Below are 21,081 nucleotides of genomic sequence, written 5' to 3' on the forward strand. Positions count from 1 at the left end.
AGGCGAGGATGCATATATATATATATATATATATATATATATATATATATATATATATATATATATATATATATATATATATATATATATATATATATATATATATATATACAGTCGACGCGTACGAAGAGTCAGACACCCAAAATCCATCTCTAAAGGCACTAAGTTAGAGATTAAATGGCCCACTGTAACAAAAGAAAATTTGAAAACCTTTCCAAAGAAAAATAATCAATATTTTGAAATATATATTTTGGTCTGCAATCAATGACAGAGACATCAAGGTAAGAAACATATATTTTTTTTAAACTATAAAAAAAAAAAAAAAAAAAATTATATATATATATCCCTTGGCCCTTTTTAATGATTTATTAAGACATCCTAATTATGCATCTGTGCTCTTTATTTACGCCGAAATCACTAGAATTCTTAAATTAAATTGTAAATGGTTAAATCAGCATGATGTCTCCCATCGTGCAAAACATAATTTTAGTCCTTGCTGACTTAAGGCCAAATATTTTACTGCTTTTCTCTAAAATGTGTCCATGTTTGTTTTGATAGTACAATGCATATAGACCTATAGTTATTTGTAATATAAACATCTCGTACCCAGCAAACCTCCAGCTGTTAAAACAGACTCGAGTCCAATGGTACCTATGAGTGCACCAGTTTAATGCCCTGCCCGGTGTCCAACACAGCCGGTGGGAACCAGGCGAGTTGACACCTCCTGAAGCAGCGCAGACACATGCCACAGAACCAGAACAGGTTGAGGCCGCAGCACCAGTTGGACAGGTGCACCATGGGATATATAGCTTTGGGAAAGTGGGTCTTCCAATGCTTGGCTACATCGCTTCCAGTGGGAAGGTGAAGCGTGTAGTCGCTCCAGCGTTTGGACACGCCGTAAGCGGCCGTCACGGTCCGTCCCCTTTCGGACCACTGGGTGTCGCTGGCCGGGTTGCAGTTGAACTCCACCCATTCGGAGGTGAAGTCCCCGAGCAGGGGGGCGTCTCCGGCCTCCGGGTCCGCCCCGGCGGCCGACAGCTCGGCCCCCTGCACGGCCAGGTAGATGCCCTCCGCCCGGCGCACGTCCTTGACCCAGGGGAGGGAGTTCTCGGTGTCCAGGACGAGGATGAGGCGGGAACAGTGGCCGGCATTCTTCTCCTTCCACAGCTCCAGCAACTGGGCCAAGTGGAGACTGTCGCCTTCTGCAGCAGAGGAGGTTCGACAGCGAGAGGGAGACAGACAGGAAGAGGATTTAAGAAAGAAGAGGAGCGAGGAAGTTGAGGGTGCAACGAGAGAGGGAATCAAAAGGGAAAGAACAGTGAGCCAGCGTTCAAGTTTACATCTCTCGTGTTTTGTACGTTAAAAGGTTTGAACATTCAAAAAGCCAATCTGGTTAACCGCACTCCCTTTCAGAGTTATACGGCGGTGTTTATAGAGCCACTGCGGGCTCGGTGTCGCGTTCCAAGGACGTTTTCAGCGGGACGCGCGCTCGTTAATGGACACAGTAACTTTGCAGGTACCAAACCTGTCGACTCTCACTAACGGGACGGTCCCTCCGTTTAACTGCCGTCATCGCAGCCAGAAACACAGTCGCGCAAATCACATTAGGATGCTGTTGTTGTTTTTTTTTCTCCAGATGGCAGACCCGAAATACAGAGATCGGAGCTGCGCCACCAAATTATTTCTGCTGCTTCAAAATCATCCTTTATGGTACGGGGAAAACGCCGGGGTGAGCACACGAGGGCTTTTTAACATTCGGAGAAGCCGATCGGGAGGGAATCCGACTTTATCGCCACGACATTTCATGTATCCACTGTGATCGACGCAGTACAGATGAACTGCGTCGTCGGTGGATTCCCGCGTAAGTTTAGCGCTGGACAACGCTGCAGCACAAAGTCTGATTAACTGGAGGGATAAGAACAACAACAACAACAACAACAACAACAAAAATAGGACTTGTAATCATTAACTATCCCAGATTTGGATTTCTGCCCAAACAAGCCCACTTTTTCAAAACTGTGTCCAATTGATCCACTGAGCAGCGACTGAAAACGACCCTTCGGGACGGCGAATCGGGGAAGTGATTATCTTTTCGGTGGGGATTTTTTGTTTTTTTTTGCCTTGTTTGCAGCAGCACGCAGATATAAATACGTCAAGTAATCTCGGAACAGAGGAGCCGGAGCTGACACGGTGTTAACCTACTGGGATTCTCATTTGGGGGTTTTCGGGGGAGAGGGGGGGGGGGATGCTCGGCGTCGCAGCGGACCGTCTGTAACTTTCACAGAATCTGCCTCCGCCGGAACCCAAACTTCTGTGCCGAGTCATTCGCAGCGATTTGAACTCTTTGGGCTTGTTTGTCTGATCGGACAAAAAAATCAGCCCGATCCACCGGGAGACGAGACCGGGGAAACGAAAGGAATGGAAATCGGACTGTAACGCAAACGAGTCCGCGGTCAAGATCCAATATCTACCTAATGCAATCCGACAGAACAGCTCTGCAGTCTTTTCTGCTTTTCTGTTGAAGAGACAATGAGAGAGTTTGGATTAGAAAGCAATCCGCAGAGGAACGGAGCCTGCTCGCGTGAGGAGCTTTGCTATTAAATTAAATCTGAGCAAAAAAACAAAACAAATGCTACTCATCAAAAGATTTGACCTCCCATTCAAGTCTTTTGCTAATTAGAGCCTGTTTAGATGTGATAACCACAAGCTGAAATCCAACTTATGATGCGTCTGAAAGCGTTTTTGTGAAGACTAAAGGTGGCAAACTGAATCATTTTGATGTTTACAAAAACAACACGAAACGCCCGAGAACGCCAAAATAACAAAAAATAAAAATATAGAAATATTTGTCCGACAAAAAGGAAAGAAGTTTGATGTAATGTGTTTTTTAGACATCTGCACCATAATGTTATCGTACAATAAGACAGCGGCTCCCAGCTGCGCTCGAGTAGCCGAAGCTGGACACTTCATTGCATTTCTATTTCAGAAACTCTTATCCACTTACTTCTAACAACATGATTGATTTTTTTTTTTTTTTTTTTTGTTACTTCCAGCTAGCCGCGTAGACTTCTGCTCACCTGCTAACAACTTTTCAGTCTCAATTCAGTCATCGAATCCCTTTAATAAGGAAACTCTACTGCTGGTCCAAATCCAGTTGGGAAGAAATAGGATCGCTTGTCTTTTCAAAGGATAAGTGATTAAAGGAGTTTATTGGTCACGCATTTTATCGATATATATATTCTATCATGTAAAGCACTATAGAAGGCAAATTACATCGCCCGTAATTTAATGTTGGCTGAAATTGGCATAAAAATTGCTGGTGCAAGTTTAAAAGGTCCCGTATTTGAAACGTCTCAGGTGTTTTATTTGCAGTCTTGATATCTATAAGGAAATATTGATGTGGTGTTGAGTACCGACAACCATCTCACTATAGTACTATAACTCCCGTTTTAAGACTCTCTCTCCGGAGCTCCACCAAGGACAGGCTGTTTTGCGTCTACTTCTCTGACGCGTACCGATGTCAGTGATCCTCTCTTCTGATCGGACGACACTTTTCTAAGTGACCCGCGCCGAGGACAGCGGTTTCTGTCGAGTCTTGTCAGTGCGCTAGCTCGGCACCGGAGCGACTGGGCGGGCCGAGCCGAGCCGAGCCGAGCCGAGGGCAGACAAATGGCCGAACGGCACGGTCGCCCGGCGCATTTCTGTCGCCTGCTCAAAAGTGTTTTGAAAACGTTTTACAGTAGTTCGCTCTCACCAGCCAGAGCCCAGGACCCGGAGCCTTTGTGCGTGTGCCCGCTGTAGAAGATCAGGTAGGTGTCGTGACGCGGCCCGTCTGCCGTGCGGAGCTCCAGGAAGCTGCGCAGCTTGGTCTGCAGAGCCTCCAGGGTGACGCCGCTGGTGGAGTAGTCGCAGCCGAACGTCTGGATCATGTGGTGGGAGAAGAGGCGCTGCATGTTGTTCAGCATGCTGGTGGAGCGGAGATTCAGCTGCTGCACCTGCTCAGGCGGCAGGAGGGTGGGCTGGCCACCGGCACTGGAGGGGGAAGAGAGGGAAGAAAGAGGCTGTGAGGGGAAACGCTTGGGAGCGTCATCATTTCCATCTAGTCGGGGGGTGGGGGCGGCGGCGGGGGGGGTATATATATTCAAGTTGGGTGGCCTGTCAGAAGCGGCGGAGGAAGAGAGACACGAGGCACAAGCAAACAAGAGATGAATGAGTGAGTGGTTGATAGATTGACATTCGCCAGGGTGGAGTAGCTGTCTCCGTCGCCGCGGAGAGGGGAGAGAGTGACAAGAGGAGAGGACGGGGAGTCGGGGATCACCGCCGTAGGAAATGACACGAGCCTCAGGGATGAGACAGGGAATCGGGGACTATAAATGGATAGTAAGAGAAATGGGCAAAAAAAAAAAAAAAAAAAAAAAAAAAAAAAAAGGTGGCGAGGAGCGAGATGACAAGAACGGAGGGAGGAAACTGAGGTTAAAGATATTTGAGGACAAAGTGATTTTATAAAAGTGTGGATGCATGTGGCACGAAGCCTTGCTCGATGGTAACACACACACCCACACACACACACAGAGCAAGTCAAGGCTACCAGCTATTCGATGCAGTCATACATCTTCTCTCCATCTCTGGGCTTGATGTTATTCATGGCCAAGCGGACGGCACAGTCATACTTCAGTCTTACTGACATCCGCATACATCAGGCATTATATTATCCCCCGTGCCCCCTCTGTGACCTCTGACCTCACCCTGACAAGCACAGGGGAACGTTGATCTCGTGCGGATGCCGTCGGGGTGATTTTTTTTTTCTTCTTCTTTTTTTTTTTGTATTGGTCGACAGCCGTGGAGCGTTCCTCAGGTGCGTCTCGTGTTCATTTAGGTTCCTATTTTTTTTTTAATATATATATCCTTTTGGGGGAGAATTAGATGAACCTTTTCCTTTCACTCTGGAAGTTGCGACAAAAACATGTCTAACGTACGACATTGAAGCCCGCTACAAAGACGCACTACACATCTGCAGGAAATGACACGGTCCAGCCCGCGCAGCACTTGGCAAGCTCGCCATTCCCCTGAACCCATCTCATCTTTTTAGATCTCACGGCGCCCGGGGGAAGTGAAGGCTTGTAGTTTGAGATTCCGACCACATCGTCCCCCTGTGACACTCTCTCTTTCATCCTCAGAAGAAAACCCCTAAAACCCCGTTCTTTTCTCCACAGCTTTCAAAGGGCTCCACCCCTCTCCTCTTTTTTTTTGTTTTCTTTTCCCGTAAATCCCTCCCTTTCCTTTGCTCCGTCTGTCGCTTTTACCACCACCTTCCCTCGATGTTTACAACCTCAGTCTCTCCCCCCCTTGTGTTTTCTTCCTGTTGTTTTCACCCTCCCCTTCTCACCCCTATCTCTCTAATCTCCACGAGGGGATCTTGTCTTGTCGTTGTGAGAACATGATCTGCAGCCACCAAACAGCCGATTATACGCCGCTGCATTCTCATCATGCTCCCAGTCCTCCCTGTGGATCCTGCACACCCAGCTTTGCATACAGAACGTCCGCGGCTCTAATAGGACACGGGACTGCATCCAAAAAAAAAAAAATCATCTGGAGGGTTAGACGATAGTAATGCCGGCATCCCCTCCGAATGCTAAAGCTAACGATCAGCTAAAAGGTTCAGTACGCCCAGAGTAGTCATAATTGTATACAATGGAGGCAAAAAAACAAACAAAAAAAAGCTTTAAAAAGCCTGATTTCAGGACGGCCGAAGGGCTCTTCAATGTGGAAACACCTGAGGGTTTGCTTCTGCTGCGTAGGAAGAGGGGACATGTCGGCGTCTTCAAAACGAACCAAGCCATTTCAGATAAAAAAAAAATGCTTGGTCGACTGAGATGGGCACCCGGAGAGGCAGCGGCAGCAGCTAGTGGCTAACTGCTCCGGCTAAACAACTTGGTATGCCGCGGCGGGAGCGCGGCATGATCCCTTAAGGGCCCGAACATTAGCGGCATGTTTACGCGTAGTTCTTGGCCTATTTATTCCGGTTGGTTTTGTGTCAACAGAGGAGAGAGTTGGAAAGGCGTGATCGCGTTTACCGGCCCCCGGCGATGCCAGGGCTCCGACACGAGGCAAAGCCACCGTTTGCTTATGTGGGTAAATGCTGCATTTTGCTGCTGCGCACGGTGCACGTGTTGTGATTGGTTGATTGATCGATCTCAAACGGACCCGTGCCCAATTAGCAGGTAACGAGCTGTGGCCTCACCCGCGAGGAGTGCACGTTCTCGTGCTCGAGAACAAACGCACACGTGCACAAGTGTTCTTGAAATAACGACTTGATTGATCATTTAGTCGACTGACAAGTGCAGCTGAAGCGAGAATTGATTTGACTGGTAGATTTATATTCGCATGTCTCGGGTTGCTGCTGCTCACTTGTGACAATTGCAGTGACTGTTCTGGTTTCGGGACTTCCGGCTGAACAAAAACGGCATCGTAAAGATTGCACCTGGGGCATCAAGTGTTTTTCCAATATAATATGCCATTTTATGGATCTAGCAATTCATAAAGACAAAGAAAAAAAAAAAATCACACTGGCTATGACTATAACGACTACTTGCAGCTCAATTTGACAGAAAATTAAATGACATTTTTTTTGTATGTCTTAATTTTGATTAATTTTTTTATTCAAATATTTGCACTTCTATTTTGTTGTTGTTGATTAAAGGGTGTTTCTCCATGTTGGCCTTTATTAGACAGTTAAGAGTGACAGGAGATGAGAAATTGATGACATATTAAAGATCCCCATCAGGACTTGAACCAGTGATGGTACAATTACAAGAGCAACATCTTTCATTTCTTATCCAATCGGATTCGCCGTCCCCCCCACTCCCCGCGTCATATCATTGCGAACGCATCATTTCTACGTTTCGAATTGTGGGGCACACAAAACACGTTTCTCCGGGCTGTGAAATTTGAGGCGGGCGTTACTTCACAACTATTTGATCAATATAAATGTCTCAACAGCCCGAAGCAATAATCAAGGAGTGCGATTCAAGAGTGCGTGTTTGTCTGATGTCTGAACGCATCCCTCCTGTCTCCAGTACCTGCAGTAAGTGGTCGGTATGACCAGGGCGTAGCCGACACAGGTTCCCCCCAGGCAGCTGCCCAGCTCGTGGAACAAGCCGTGGGCCAGAGACTCCAAAGGCAGCACCACCAGCAGAGCGCTGAGAAAGAGACCGTTGGAGCGCTGCGAGAAAGCAGAAGAACCACAGTCACTTTCATTCGCCGCGTACAGCCTGCGCCGAGGTAATCAGACTCGCATAATTGATGTTGACACTTGGCAAGACAGTTACACAATATGGGACTGACGCTGTGCTATTAATCGAAGGACAAAACATGACGGGTCAGAACTAAATGGAGACACAATGCGTGTGTGTGTGTGTGTGTGTGTGACAGAAGACTAAACATCCATCACAAGTATCAAAAACAATCATTTGTGTACGTGTGAGTAACCTTCAATCTGTTCAATATGATTCTTTCTTCTTGACGTCGACTTGATGTTTCTTTATTTTTAAGTTTAATCTCTAAATGACAGTTAAGACACGTACAAAATTGCACATACATTTATATAAACACACACACACACACACACACACACACACACACACACACACACACACACACACACACACACACACACACACTAGAACGTTATGATGTAAAATCTGTTTGGCTTTTAGTGCATTCCCAATTTAGCTTTTCAGAAAGTCCCTTTGATTTCATAGCATGGCATCGTTTCCCTGGATGAATACTGTATGGCTAAATCTAACTACATGTTTGCAGAATATATTGAACTCTTTCAAGTATGCCCAAGTAAAAAAAAAAAAAAAAAGGTAAAATATTCATTTATTAAGCTGTTAAATTATATAATTCTTAAATTCATACTTATACTCTCCTCTATCTGAATAATAGTACTGTAAGCAGACAAATCATAATACATAAAGACCACTTTCAAAAGGTGGTGTTTATAATATAATGCAATCTTGTGGTGCTTCTCACAGGTTGAGATTTGATTTGCAGTAGTTAAGCCAAAGCTGTGGGAGTAGGAGGTTGCTCATGAGCAGCTCAACACTTCCCAGTAATGCCTTGAGAATATGCAAGTCACTCGTCCACAATTTCATGACAGAAATATTCTCCTTCTTCGTCAATCCACACTTTCAAATGCAGAGATTTAGTACATACAACATAAAACATAACGTATGAGCAAATCTTTCTGGATGGCTTTTCAACACGAATTCGGCAATAGATTCAGAAAGCAGTAAAGCCAATTCCACCGCAAACTATGGCATTAAACATTTGAGTTAAAACAACAGCTCTCTGAATGTACTCAATGCTGAGAGGGCCTTGCATTGTACCGGTGTTGCTGTTATTGTGCGTCGGCGCATCAACGCGCCGTGGATTTAACTGGTTGACCATATATTGCTGTATTTCACCAACTCAAGACAAATAAATAGCTGTAAAACATGAAAAAGCACACAGGAACTGAGCACTAACTTTCTCACACACAAACAGCTCCCGCTCTCTCGTGCCAATTTGCAACCGACATCAACAATGTGCAGATCTGAAATTAGGACTCAGGCCCGTGAGACTCTTACAAGGTAAACGTCTAATAAGGCTAAATAAGTTATTGCTGCTCTTTATGGAAGTAGATAGGGATATTAAAGTGCTAATTAAACTGGCTCCGCATGAGAGCAGAAGTGCTTCCGTTTGGGGAGCAACTACTAACTGCACACTGCCACTGGCATCTCTCTGCAGACTTTAGAACATGGGTGTACGATATGTTTATAGAGGCTTCGTCGTGAAACTCAAAAGGGCTGCAGCTGTGAGACGATGAATCAGACTGGGACCCTCAGCATCACCTGTGAGGGGTTCAATGAAACTCTTGACCTGCTGAACGCAGCCGAGAGGTTTCTCGTCAATATTACTGTGCAACATGATGATGCTCGCTGTGCTATTAGAAATAAATAAATTTACAAAAAACACATGAAAGACGAATGAAGTCCCTTTTTCTTAAGATACTTCGTAAACTTAAGACATATATTTCGTGATTATGATGGATATTATTTCCGCCATAAGTTGAAGTGGTAGTGGTCTCTCAGGGGTCCTACCTGCCAGGACACAGCTCCCATTATGACTGTTGACAGCAGGCAAAAGAACACCAGGCGTTCGGAAATGAGGCAGAAGTGTCGGATGCCTCTGGAGGCCATGACCTGGTCCAGACTCCTGCTACTAGACCGCTGAGCCTGCCAGGCCTTCTGACACTCGCTCAGCTTGGTGTGGAAACCCCAAATTGTGATCAGCAAAATAACGTGGCAGATGGACCAGAAAAGGCCAAACAGGCAGAAGCCTGGGATCACCAGATACCACAGCTCCAGGTGGCCGAGCTACGTAAAGCGAGAGAAAAATGAAAGGACACATCCTTAAAATATGAAATCACACTATGCAAACTCGTGTATCATTATTTCAATTACACGTTTGTTCCGAGGCAAAACATTTTTTAGGCATGACTGAGTTTTGACATGGCAAATCGTGTACCTTTAAGGCAGCCAGGACAAAGAAGGCGAGCTCAGTCAGACTCAGAGGAAACAAGGACAGCCGCCTCAACACTTTCCCCAGAGAGAGCATTGGCATCCAGCGCTCGGTGGGCCGCAACCCGTTGAAGTACACGTCCAGCACAGGCTCACACAGCAACCTGCCCATGTAGCAGCCCAAGGCGTAAGGGTTAGCCGCGATGCCCAGGGCCTGGAAAAACACGAGAGACGTAACCAAGGCAAAAGTGATGAGGTTGGGCAAAGCTAGGGGAGATTTCATCCTCAAGTCCACGACGAGAGCCCCGAGAGCCACCGCCAAGCCGATTATGGCCACCGACTTGTGAAAGAGCATAGTGGTGCTGGCGATGCCAAACCCCAGGAGCTCCAGAAACTCGGCCGACGTTAGCCAGGTGGGTTTGTAATAGATGGTGCTGCATATCCGCTCCGTTACAGCCCATATCGCTTTCATGGTCACACTGGCCAGGAGGAGATAGTTGGCGACCAGTTCTTTGACGTTGGAGTCCAGGGCGGGGCTGTTGAGGAAGCACAGCAGGCCGAGCAGAAACCCGAACCACAAGTGGAACAAGCTGAGGCTGGCTTTCTCCATAGCGAAGTAGTAATGGAGGATGCTGGCTATTCCCAGGACGACGAGGCCCAGGATGAAAATGACCAGAATCATGGGTTCGCTCGTCACGTCCCAGCGTACGTACATGCCGACGCACACCGCCACGAGGAGGGTGATGCCGGACAAGTAGCCCAGGAAACGCACGGACGTAAACATGTCCACCTCCTTCGGGCCGTCGACTTTCGGCTCCTCGTCCTCCTCGTCTCGATCCATGGCGGCAGTTCAAGTCAACTTGCAGCCGAAGCCCGCGGCCGTCGGTTTCCTCCAGTCGGCTTCTGCAGATTCGCAAACGGGAGGACTGTGCCTCTCCCAAAGTCAACCCCTGTGAACAATTCAAAAAGATCTGTCACTCAGGAAGTGTCCACCCGGTATCTAGTCGTGCAGTCAGACCTTACATAAAAGTTGGGCCACTTGCATTATATATATATATTTTCTTAACAAAACAAAAATCAAAATAATAATTCTGTGACCTATTACATTTTAAAAGTCACCCTCCCAACAGTGCGGAGGAAGCAATGTTGCTTCCCGCTCAGTATCGTCTGCCACACGAATAAGTACATATTTATTTAACTCTAAAATTGATTTCTCTTCCTTGTTCTCAAACCACTTGTTGTTATTGTTAAGAGGAAGAAAAAAAATAAATAAAAAATAACGTTGCAGCATGATAGTCTGGGCTTCTCGCAAAGTGATAAAGCAGCTAAAAAAAAAACAATTAAAAAAAAAAAACAGTCAAGACAAAACGTATCGATTAGTTACTACCGCGTTAAAATAAATAAATAAATCAAAGTTAAATCGTGAGTCCGGCCCTGCAAGTCATTTTTGTGACGATGTGGCAGCGTGGCCGGAAAGTTCGCTAACGACCATAGCTCTGCTCACTGGCTCGGTTACAGCCGGCCAAACCCGCTAACTTCCCCGTTTTTAAACTGTCAAAAGACGAAGCGGCAGTCCTTGCGCGGATGTTTTAGAGAGCAGAGTACTTTGCGACATACTTGTACTTGTCTGTAAATGTCAAAACGCTGCTTACATGTTGATTGTTTCGATGACAGCAGCTGCGCTTCCTGGTTTCGTACTAAGGCGTCTCGGAAGGGTCGAAAGACTCAAACATTCGCTTTTCAGGCTCCACACAAATCAGGCATTGGAAAACGCAAAATAGCAGTTTATTATAAAATATGTTACTACTTTAAATTATCAAGGCATTGAAAGAATTGAAAAAAAAAATCAGTCCGGGGAAACTATACTGTAATTACTTTGGATAGTTGTGTTGATTAAAACTGTGGAAGAAGGTGAATAATATGACATGAACCACACTATGAATTTATATTGATATTATTTTTGGCCCAAATAGGAATTTATCTTTAAGTTTTCCCATTTCTATTCACTTTGTCATTTTGCAACTGCCCACGCCTAATACTGTCTAAATATTCAGTCACAAAGGTATTGTTCGAAAATATGTTTAATAAATCGTGTATATTTAATCACTGTATTTGTATCTGCTGTTTAGTGTACTGGGGTGGAAACTATTCCTCGGGCTTACTTCAGCTGTTGCAAAATCCAACTATAATGAGTAAGGAAATACAGACTATTGTCATCATTTGTCAGATTAAATACCTCAAATTTAATATGACATCAAACAATGGTGCAAGGCAAAATAAGTGAATGAATAAATAATGTGTGTTAAATACAACACACTTACAATTCTGCATAGCAGGGCAGTAACACTGGCATTTGTCACAGCAGCAAAGTCACAGGTGGAACTAATAACATTAATAAGGTCTCTGCTCTACTGAAGTGTCCCAATCAGACAGCACACAGAATTTCAGGGCCTTGAAATTTACACCTAAATGGAGAGCAGCAGTAAACAGATTTATTAATTACACCTGTGCTTTTTTTTTTCTTTCTGTTGTGACATATCAGAATGTGACAGATTGTGTGGCTGCTTATTGTAGAGACCCTTCAGCATCGTAAACTCTAAATACACATTGCAAAATCTCATCAAACTGAGTTTGGGTCTTTGTTTATTTTTGCTGGTTTTCCTTATTTATGGTTAAAAAAAAACAAAACAACACCTCGGTTTTATTCAGGAAATGCAATATTTATGAATCAACATCTCAGGAATGAACACAAATTAATTCATGTCTGCTGTTGCATAACATGGTGCTAAATTTTACCTGCGTGACTGAGAAAACTGTACAGTCTCAAATGTAGAGCTTAAATTCCCAGCAATTAGAGGCTTTAAATCAAATGTATCAAGGAGATCACTAGATCCTGAGCAACTCTCTAAAATGATCTGTGAAGTGAATGGGGTCAGTGTCCACATTCATAAAGTCCTTGTTTGTAACTGTTGTGGATTTCTTACTTTTACTTGCTTCAGTCCTGCAACTGGCACCACAAAAGTCTCTATCATAGACTTTTTAAACCAAGATAAACCCACTGGCTTCTAGGATAACAAGTATATTTAGTGCATTGATGAGAAGCCTGTTAAAAGCTTTATTTAGGATTTTCTACCAATGCAAAATTTATAGACTTAACGATCAGGGTAACATCAACCACTGCATGCATGTGTGTGCATTTGTAATACTTGTGTTTTTTTAGAGAGAGGGAAAGTGAGTGTGTGCATGCTGCTTTGATCAGATGTTGACAGAAGGCACGACTGGGAACACACTGGGATTTAGCCCTGCATGTCAAATTACACACGCGGCCCTATTTTCAATATGACTGAGAATAAGATGAAAACCCTAAAATGTACGACGGTCCATTTGTCCTCAGCAGGAATCTTTAAAATATAATTGGCCCGCAAAATGAATTGAAATCCATTGTGAATTGAGGATCATCTCTAAATAATACCTATTATGCGGAAGAATATAGATTTCTTGTTCAGAAAATCTCATTTCACATTACTGTGAGCAGAAAATGGTTCCAAAAGGATCTAAACTGCTCCATTAATATACATGAGCTCCCTTGCAGAACAGTACATGTGCTATACTGTAACATGTTTGCACCACCTGGACAACATGGCTTTTCTGTTGAGGTCTATACGTTTGCGTTGCTGTGACCGGGAGGCTGAATTATTTATCTCAATCCAATCCCTTTTACAACAAAGCAATAGGTGCACAACAGTCCTCTGACCTTTAATAACTTGGACATCGAGTTTATTTGTTACAAAGACTTCAAGACTACAAGAGTATACTAGTGGTGCAACCATTTACGAGTAGTTGCAGCAAAAGACGGGGTCTATATATCCATTGAGATACAAGGAGCAGCTTTCCTCATGAAGATTAGACATCTACTTATAAAAGGAGGTTTCAGTCGATGATGACCAGGAGGTCATTAGAGCCTCTGTTAATTCCCTCCAAATCCATTTATTTTCTGTATAAAGAATAAGATAAGTACTAAAATTAGGGAGTCACCACATTTATTTAATTACAGCTTTTCGTTCATGTATAATTAAAGAATCCGGTGATCAAATAATTCCCCAAAACTGTAGTGTGTGGGCAGGTCGGGTGTAATGAGCCTTTATCTAAAAGGGATAGCAATATTCCTGCACTTGCTCAAGTATGGTGCAGATATGTTATGATCTCTTGAAAGTTAAAGTGCTGGAAGATCTTGAAAAACAGGTCCATGTGCAGGCAGGGAGGGAGAAAGAGAAAGTTACATTTAAAATAGGGAGGGTTAAATGAGGATAGGAGTGAGGAAGTGGGAGAGAGAGCAGAGGGATATAGGACACTAAAGGAGACAGGTTCATCTGAATTATGCAGGGGCTACCTTCATTCTAATGTCAGACACACCTTCACACCACCTGCATGTGTGTAGCTGCACAAGCCACCGGCACATACACACAAAAGCTGGTCTGAACCATATGAATAATAATTTACATTGGTATTCTAATACCAAGTCACTATTCAGAGGCTGTTTGCTACTACCATACGGATAAGGTACTTTTAAGGTTGCGGTGAGGGAAAGATTGTGATAGTGGTTAAAAAACAACATTCATGTTAGTTCTGAGATTGGATGTGAATTCTCAACTCCGGCATGAAGGTCGGACACGCTGCACATACCCACCACGCCTGACCTTGATACCCTTCGTTTTTTGCTTCATTACATAGAGGGCACGCCACTTCCTGTGCAGCCACTGGACGTTGGCATTGGAGGTAAATCGTGTGCTGCGGCATCATCATCCAAGTACAAATGCTCCTGGTTGAAAACATGAGCTGATGTGAGAAGCCTCAAAAGAGTAGAGGACAAAATTTAAAAAAAAAAAAAAATTCTGCTCTTTGGTACACTGGGGATTTTATTTGATCTAACAGGCTCTGTAATCATTGCTGTGCAAATGTCTGGGATGTAGGCGTCTCTGTATCCTTCATCTCGACAGTGTAGCGTCTGGTTAACGGGAATTGAAATAGAACGCATTTTACATTAAAAAAAAAAAGTCAGCTTTAAATAGGTCATATAAGGTGCACTGGTTCACTGGCATCGCTGTCCACCTTCATACGCTCTAGCGCATTACACACATATCGGGGGGGGGGGGGGGGGCTCAGCCGCCAGGAGAGGTGTGTTCAATCAGAGTTTCATCTTCAGTGAAATCAATGTGTTGGAGCGCTGCACCCAAAGTGGATGTTAAGGGGAGGCAGACGGCATCAGAGGGCAAATCAAAAGCTGTTGGTGCTTAGTATATCCATCAAGGCTGAAATGAATTTTGGGAAGAGAGGGCTGTGACTCGCGTTCGAGGGAAAGAAATGGTTCGAGAGGTTGATGAGGGAGGTTAGAGGGATGTGCATAAGCAGCTTCCTCAGACTTGTTGACTTTTGTGTTGTCTTCAGAAGAATATATTATTTCAAACAGATTCAAAGAAAAAGTTTCATTGGATTGTAGTGTCAAAGACGTACTATACTATGAAAAAATAATCATAAAAAAGGAGACGCTCCAAAATGCAGGACACATTTGGGAATTTTACAGTAATCTTCCTTCCTCCTTTCCTTCTCTCTCAGGAGGAATATACATTAGGGCCTGTGACTTTTTTTTCCCCCTGGCGAGACAGGAAGGATTGAACAGAGAGGATGTAAAAAAAATAAATCCCCCTCTGCTGATTAATGCTGAAAGGAAGTGAAATCCACCTCTCACAGTCACTTCCTGCTCAAAAAGGCAAACCATCTTCACAGGACAAGGACAATGCTTCATCTGCCAAGGCGTTGTGTCATTTTCGCAGGGATCAATTCAAACCGCTATTACGTTCGCTTTTATCCCCTGTCAACATCACAGACGAGATGCCAGCACTGAAGATGAGAAGCACAGAGAAGACGTCCTTCGTGTCACAGTAGTTGAGGAAACTGTGGCTGAAGCAGGATTTCAAATGTAGAAATGTTTCTTTAATAAGAGGTTTCATAACTGAATCTCGATTGACATTTCTTGGCTTGATATTAGCTTGAACCTGGAAAGTGCACTGCTTCTCCATGAACTTAAACTTTGAATATAACCGGTTAAAGGCAATCAGACATTACCAATATAATGTAGTCCTTTGCCTGAGATCTCCAAGTGAAGCGGCAATGACTTTTTAATAACCCAACCTGTTCAATCCCACTGAGCTGTGACGATGAAAAGTCAGATTCATTAATCGTGCCAACGGGGGGAAAATTACAATTCAAATAATGAATCAGTTTGTGCTATTGTGACAAAAGCTGTGTGCTCATTTTAAAGTCAACTGTGCACCTCCACAGAATGGATTTTCACTGTGATCAACAGCGCTGATGATAATGGCATTGTTCATTAAACACACACGGTTTCACAAATGAGGGATTTGACTTCCATCTCTGTCGCTGAGCTTTAATGTGCTCGTCTTGTAATTGGCCTGGATTAGTCAGCGCTTTGTCAAGTGTGAGCACAGTCCAGTTGCGCTCGCCTGCTCTCGGCAGATGGATCTGAGACAAAAGAATTTGGTCACTTGGTTTCCCTCTGCTCTGTTCCCACACCAGCAGAAAGTGGGCTTGTAGAGGAAAATATGGCAGCGAGTGGGGCAGTGTTCAGGAGTCTCGCTGTGCTTTCTCAGGTTTAACAAATCAGCATCTGTTGGCCACTCTGCCAGCCAAAAACCCACTGACTCCAACCTAGCACAGAGAGAGAGAGAGAGAGGAAGAGAGGAGGTTGTGAGAAAGGAAACAGAGAGGGAAACATAGCAGTGCTAAAAATTCAATTTGCCTGTACATTGCCTGAATGGGTAGGTAGGTATATACATACTTTATTAATCCCCGAGGGGAAATTTTTTTCATGAATACTCCAATATATAATAATACCAGTGTTGAGGAGTAACAAGTTACATGTAAAGAAATTATACACTATAAATGTAATCAAAATCAGTTAGTTACTGAGTGTTATGAGGTGGGTGTTTTTCCAGGACCCAAATGCAAGCTCACAGACTCGAGGTTTCAAGTTCCAAAAATACAGTCTTTATTGTCCAAAAAAAACAAACAAAAAACTACAAACCAAAAGGTGGCACCGAGCGTGTCCACTTTACGTCCAGTCGGGAGGGCAACTCAACCAACAGCTCCAGGGGGACACGGGTAACAGGGCAGACCAGCGGAAGGGACGGCGTCAACAATCCTCCTAGCCGGGAGGGCAACTCCACCGACTGGTGATTTTGACGGGGATATCCGCAGGAGACACAGAGGCCGGAGGAACGGGAACAGGAACAGGACTGACAGAGAGCTGACGGGGAGCAGACGGAAGACGGACGGGGAGCAGACGGAAGACGGACGGGTGGCTAACAAAAATGCACCGACAACCAGAGTTGTGCAGGGGCAGGGTACATATAGTCTGGGGAGGTGATCAGGGAGATGCAGCACACTTGCAGGTGGTGATCAGGGGTGAGTGGCTGCATCTGCTGGGACCTGTGAGGGGCGTGGCCACGGGAGGTGAGTGGCGTGGCCACAGACAAAGACAGGGGACACAGGAGGAGAGGTGATCGGGGGCAAAACGGAGGACAAAACTGAACTCCTGACACTGAGACAAAATATATATGTAATTAAATTACAGTTACTATGTTGAAAATGTTTGTGATTATAAAGGGGTTACATCTGAATATATTATTTTTGGTAACAAGCTTACATCTGTATAATTCATGATGAATCTGCCTTTTTATTTTGTTTTGTTTTTTAAGCTCTAGTTCCACTTTTGTTATACTTTTCTTTGTTTATTTCATGTTTTTAAGAGCATGAAGGTATAATGTACGTCTGCACTACTACTACTACTACTAAATAAGCTGCTCACAAATGTGAGTCCTGAGGCTAGACCTAATTAGACAAAGATATTTAAAGAGTCATTCAGGAACCAGTGTCAAACATTGTAAACAGTACTCAGCTCTTTTAATATTTCAGCATGAAGTCGACCTGAATGTAGACTTGGTTTAACGGAAACATTTTCCCGTCACCACAGTCAGTTGTGATCTACATACTTGTGATTTTGTTTCGGTGGTTGTGCTTTCAAATGAAAACATTGCCATCTTAATTCAATATTGAAGACAATTTAAATACCGTAGGGACTGTAGGGAGGTTTACAATGACTAGTTTGAATTCATTTTTAGGACTTCTTAGCTTCATTGCCCAGTTTAAAACATTTGTTAGAAAAGCTACCTTTCCAACACTGAATCATACTGAAGCACTGTACTTTTGGCCTCAGGGTGATTTTAAGTGGCCCGAATTATTTTTAGCCACAGTAGCAGCTCCAGCGATGGCAGTGATGGTTGCTCGCTCCACCACTTTGGTCCAGATTTAAAGTCAACAACTACTGGGTAGTTTCCCATGAAACTTTGTAAAGAGGCTCACTGTCCCCTGAGTATGACACCGAGCTTATCTTTTGTAGCACTAGCACAAGTTTGACATTTGTGGTTCATTTTTGTGAAATATTGAATGAATTGTGGTGAAAACAGCTGCATATATTTAAGGTCCCGCATTTTCATGCATTTCAAAGCAACTATAGACTATATGTAAAAGTGGACATAGCTTCTGGGTCTGACAAGTGAGTTCATAAAGTGTAATACCACCGAGGCCCGGTAGGGTTTGGCTCCAAAAAGGCTCTGGCTCCGTAGACTTTTATTCAACTTCTTCATTGAAATACAAAGTCAATAAAAAATGTTCTTATGAGTTTTCTGGCAGGCCATCTGAATCCCATCGCGAGTTAGATATTAGGCCTCAAAAAGTGGTATGTTGTATGTATTGTCCTTGGGTTAGTTTAATAAGAGTCGCTAGCGTTGCTATAGATTTATAGTCTAGTTGGAACACAGCTGATTCTCAGACTAACCAAGCAGGCGAGCAGGTTAAGCCCCTGTGCTGCCCATGTCACACAAACAAAGATGAATTTAAGGTCAGCATTTGCAGTACCCATGAGCCCTTGCAGTTACTCCCCACACCAGTGTTTCACAAGCCTTCTCAGAAAGCGCTGTTTGTCCAATCATTTGAAGTGTGAAAACTGAGCAATTAACAACTCAAGTTCAGAGACAGAAAATCGACATTGAAGTGGGAACACCAAGGCAAGACTTGTTATGGTGTGAAGAGGGTGTTGTCATTTTCAGGAATGTTGATGAACACGATCACTGTCTGTGTCCAGCCAGACCAAACCACCAGAGCACATACAGTAACCTGAAAAGACATAACCAAAAAGGGATATTTCTTACCAGAAATTGTTGGTCTTGAATGTGCAGAAGTAAATTTGTCACCCATAACCAGTGAAAACATTAGGGTTAGGACACCTTCTGTGCACGAGCGGATGATTCACCTCTTAGCGTGCGGCTTCCCAGAAGATACCTGCGCTACACATCACCGTCTCTCCGTCTCTTTCTATCCTACTCTCTCTCCCCTTTACTTATGTCACTCATGCCGTTTCTGTGTCACTCCTACTCGCGTCTGCATCGCGCTTTTCAAATCATTTGCTCGCTCCCTCCTTCTCTCTCTCTCTCTCTCTCCATCTTTAATACTGTTCACACAAACACGCATGCTTACACAACGTCAAGGTGAGTGAGCTAAGCACTTTCATGCATCATTAGAGCAGCAATAACAGCGCAGACATGAGAAGAGACATGCCTGATAGGCCTGAAAATGCCATCTAAAATACATTTAGCTCAATAGATTATGATTGGGTAAATGTCATATAAGTATGTATGTGTGTACAGTATAACCCGATTTGTGATATGAGAAATAGCGCAGGGCTGTGGTAGTTCATTTGTGGACATAAATGAATAAAACTACATGGATCACACGTTTTAGTTGAAGCAGTGGTAACATTTGAATGATAGGAGCCTGTACGTGACTGAAATTTAAAGTCCAATACAAGAGACAGACTAATAACATGCACTGATGTATATTTAAAGTTATTTGGAATATTGAAAGTACTATTTTAAAGGACTGTGGAGCTCTGCAAAGTTTTTTTTTGCTGTTGACGCACAGAATTTGTTCCCTTTTTCTCCAATGTTTTGCTTTGCTTAAGTGCTAATTTGTTATTTCATAAGCTTTATTCATAAACAAAATGTGCAACATGTCACACAAAATGGTTTATATTGTGTCATTCAATGTCCTTACCTGATAGGTTGGTTTGTAGACATTGGTCAAAGCAGCCGCCCATCGCACTCCAAAAATGTGACTCTAAATATTGCTGGTCAGGGCGTCTTTGGTGTCCAATTGATTTGTTTGACCGTGCGATGTGAGACCCCTGTTTGTTATTGATACCCAAAGATTTAACATATTTCTCTGCCGACCGTCAAATTACTGATCAGACAGCCCAAAATCGCGTAGCGGAAGGTGCCTTTAAGACCACCAGCTGTCCAGTCAACTGTTCTCCCGTCACATGATGCTCTCCTGTTCACAAACATACTGTATGAATTTAGGCTGAACAAATATGTTCAGTAATCTGTCATTACACATATTTAAGAGGAAAATTTGCATCTTTTCATGTAAATGTCTAATCAGTTTTGATAGTAAATATAGTCAACTGAAGCAAAACATTTCTCTGTAGATTTTCTTGGAAGCAGAAGCTAAATCTGTTGTTCTTCCAGCACCAGCACTGTCATTTGACTTGGTCAGTGATGTAGTCGGTGGCCAGGAAGAACTTCAGGCGAAATGAGCTGTCTGGTAGGAGACATGTCGCTGTAATACAGAAATTTCGGCATTGGGACATTTTCATTTGATGCTGTCGCCGATGTCAACCCAGAGAGAGTCCTGTACATTACTAAGAATGAGATATGCTGGAGACCATCTTGAGAATGCTCATGCTAAACTGGAAAATACAACTAAACTCAGCCAGGCAGATGACCATCGAGTGAGTATTTTTTTTTCACTTAACGCCATGTTTTGGCGAGATCAGTGGGCGAGAGATGTAAAACATGGCAACGTTGGATGAATAGTTTTCCCAAGTTTTTGTGTTATTTGTGTTTAAAAGAGCTGCTAATGTTACAGTATGTGATCAGTACTAACTGACGAATAACCACCTTCTTTACTGTTTTATAGTCTCTGTAAACAATATCATCTGGCTGCTTATGTTTTTTTTGTTGAGTCGGAAGACTTGGCAAAGGGAACTAAATAATTTGGGAGTTTGGTGTCGGAAGCTCATATGCAATGCATCCTGGTAGATGTAGGCACTGCCAGCATGGCTCCACTAGCAGGAAAACTCCGCTTACTGGTCAAAATAGACCCTTTGAAGAATTAATTTGACACCACTTACCATCAAGTGGACATCCAAATAAATAACTGGGATTTTTTTTTCCCTTTAAGACACAATTACTGTTGTTAATTTCACCTTAAATTGTTCATTGGAATGACATTATTATGTATGCCTTAAATTTCCTAACTACACCTACATAAATCACGTAAAGCACATACATAGTCCTCTGCTGAAACATCAAGCCCATTCAAA

At 43.6% G+C, this 21,081-nt stretch overlaps 2 protein-coding genes across 3 annotated transcripts in view; both read right to left on the reverse strand.

The window, feature by feature from the left end:
* Nucleotides 1-305: 305 nt before the first annotated feature.
* Nucleotides 306-19,136, reverse strand: tmem168a (transmembrane protein 168a). 2 transcript variants are annotated; one of them, XM_069709176.1, is made up of 7 exons: nt 18,851-19,136; nt 14,251-16,289; nt 9,571-10,513; nt 9,144-9,419; nt 7,080-7,222; nt 3,755-4,032; nt 306-1,202 (listed from the first exon to the last, which is right to left on the reverse strand). In XM_069709176.1, the coding sequence occupies exons 3-7, from the start codon at nt 10,402-10,404 to the stop codon at nt 652-654; spliced, it is 2,082 nt and encodes a 693-aa protein (XP_069565277.1). In that variant the 5' UTR covers nt 10,405-10,513; nt 14,251-16,289; nt 18,851-19,136; the 3' UTR covers nt 306-651. The 2 variants fall into 2 exon arrangements, with proteins under 2 accessions (XP_069565277.1, XP_069565275.1); XM_069709174.1 differs by lacking the exons at nt 14,251-16,289; nt 18,851-19,136 and adding an exon at nt 11,216-11,299.
* Nucleotides 8,073-21,081, reverse strand: part of LOC138627093 (small integral membrane protein 30) — a 55,166-nt gene continuing 42,157 nt past the window's right edge. Inside the window, exon 2 of the transcript XR_011311358.1 lies at nt 8,073-8,084. The gene's annotated coding sequence lies outside the window, so the exon portion shown is untranslated. The remainder of the gene's footprint in view (nt 8,085-21,081) is intronic.

This window comes from Brachyistius frenatus, unplaced genomic scaffold, assembly GCF_029030835.1.
Source record: "Brachyistius frenatus isolate BFR_SWC_R1_liver_20210118 unplaced genomic scaffold, ASM2903083v1 Contig_81, whole genome shotgun sequence".
Lineage (NCBI taxonomy): Eukaryota > Metazoa > Chordata > Actinopteri > Embiotocidae > Brachyistius > Brachyistius frenatus.

Excerpts from the sequence above, each read along its gene's own strand:
- tmem168a (XM_069709176.1), bottom strand. The coding sequence starts at position 10,404 with ATGGATCGAGACGAGGAGGACGAGGAGCCGAAAGTCGACGGCCCGAAG. Across the intron at positions 9,420-9,570 it reads TTGTCCTGGCTGCCTTAAAG|CTCGGCCACCTGGAGCTGTG; the intron begins GTACACGATTTG and ends CGCTTTACGTAG. Across the intron at positions 7,223-9,143 it reads TGGGAGCTGTGTCCTGGCAG|CGCTCCAACGGTCTCTTTCT; the intron begins GTAGGACCCCTG and ends GCTTTCTCGCAG.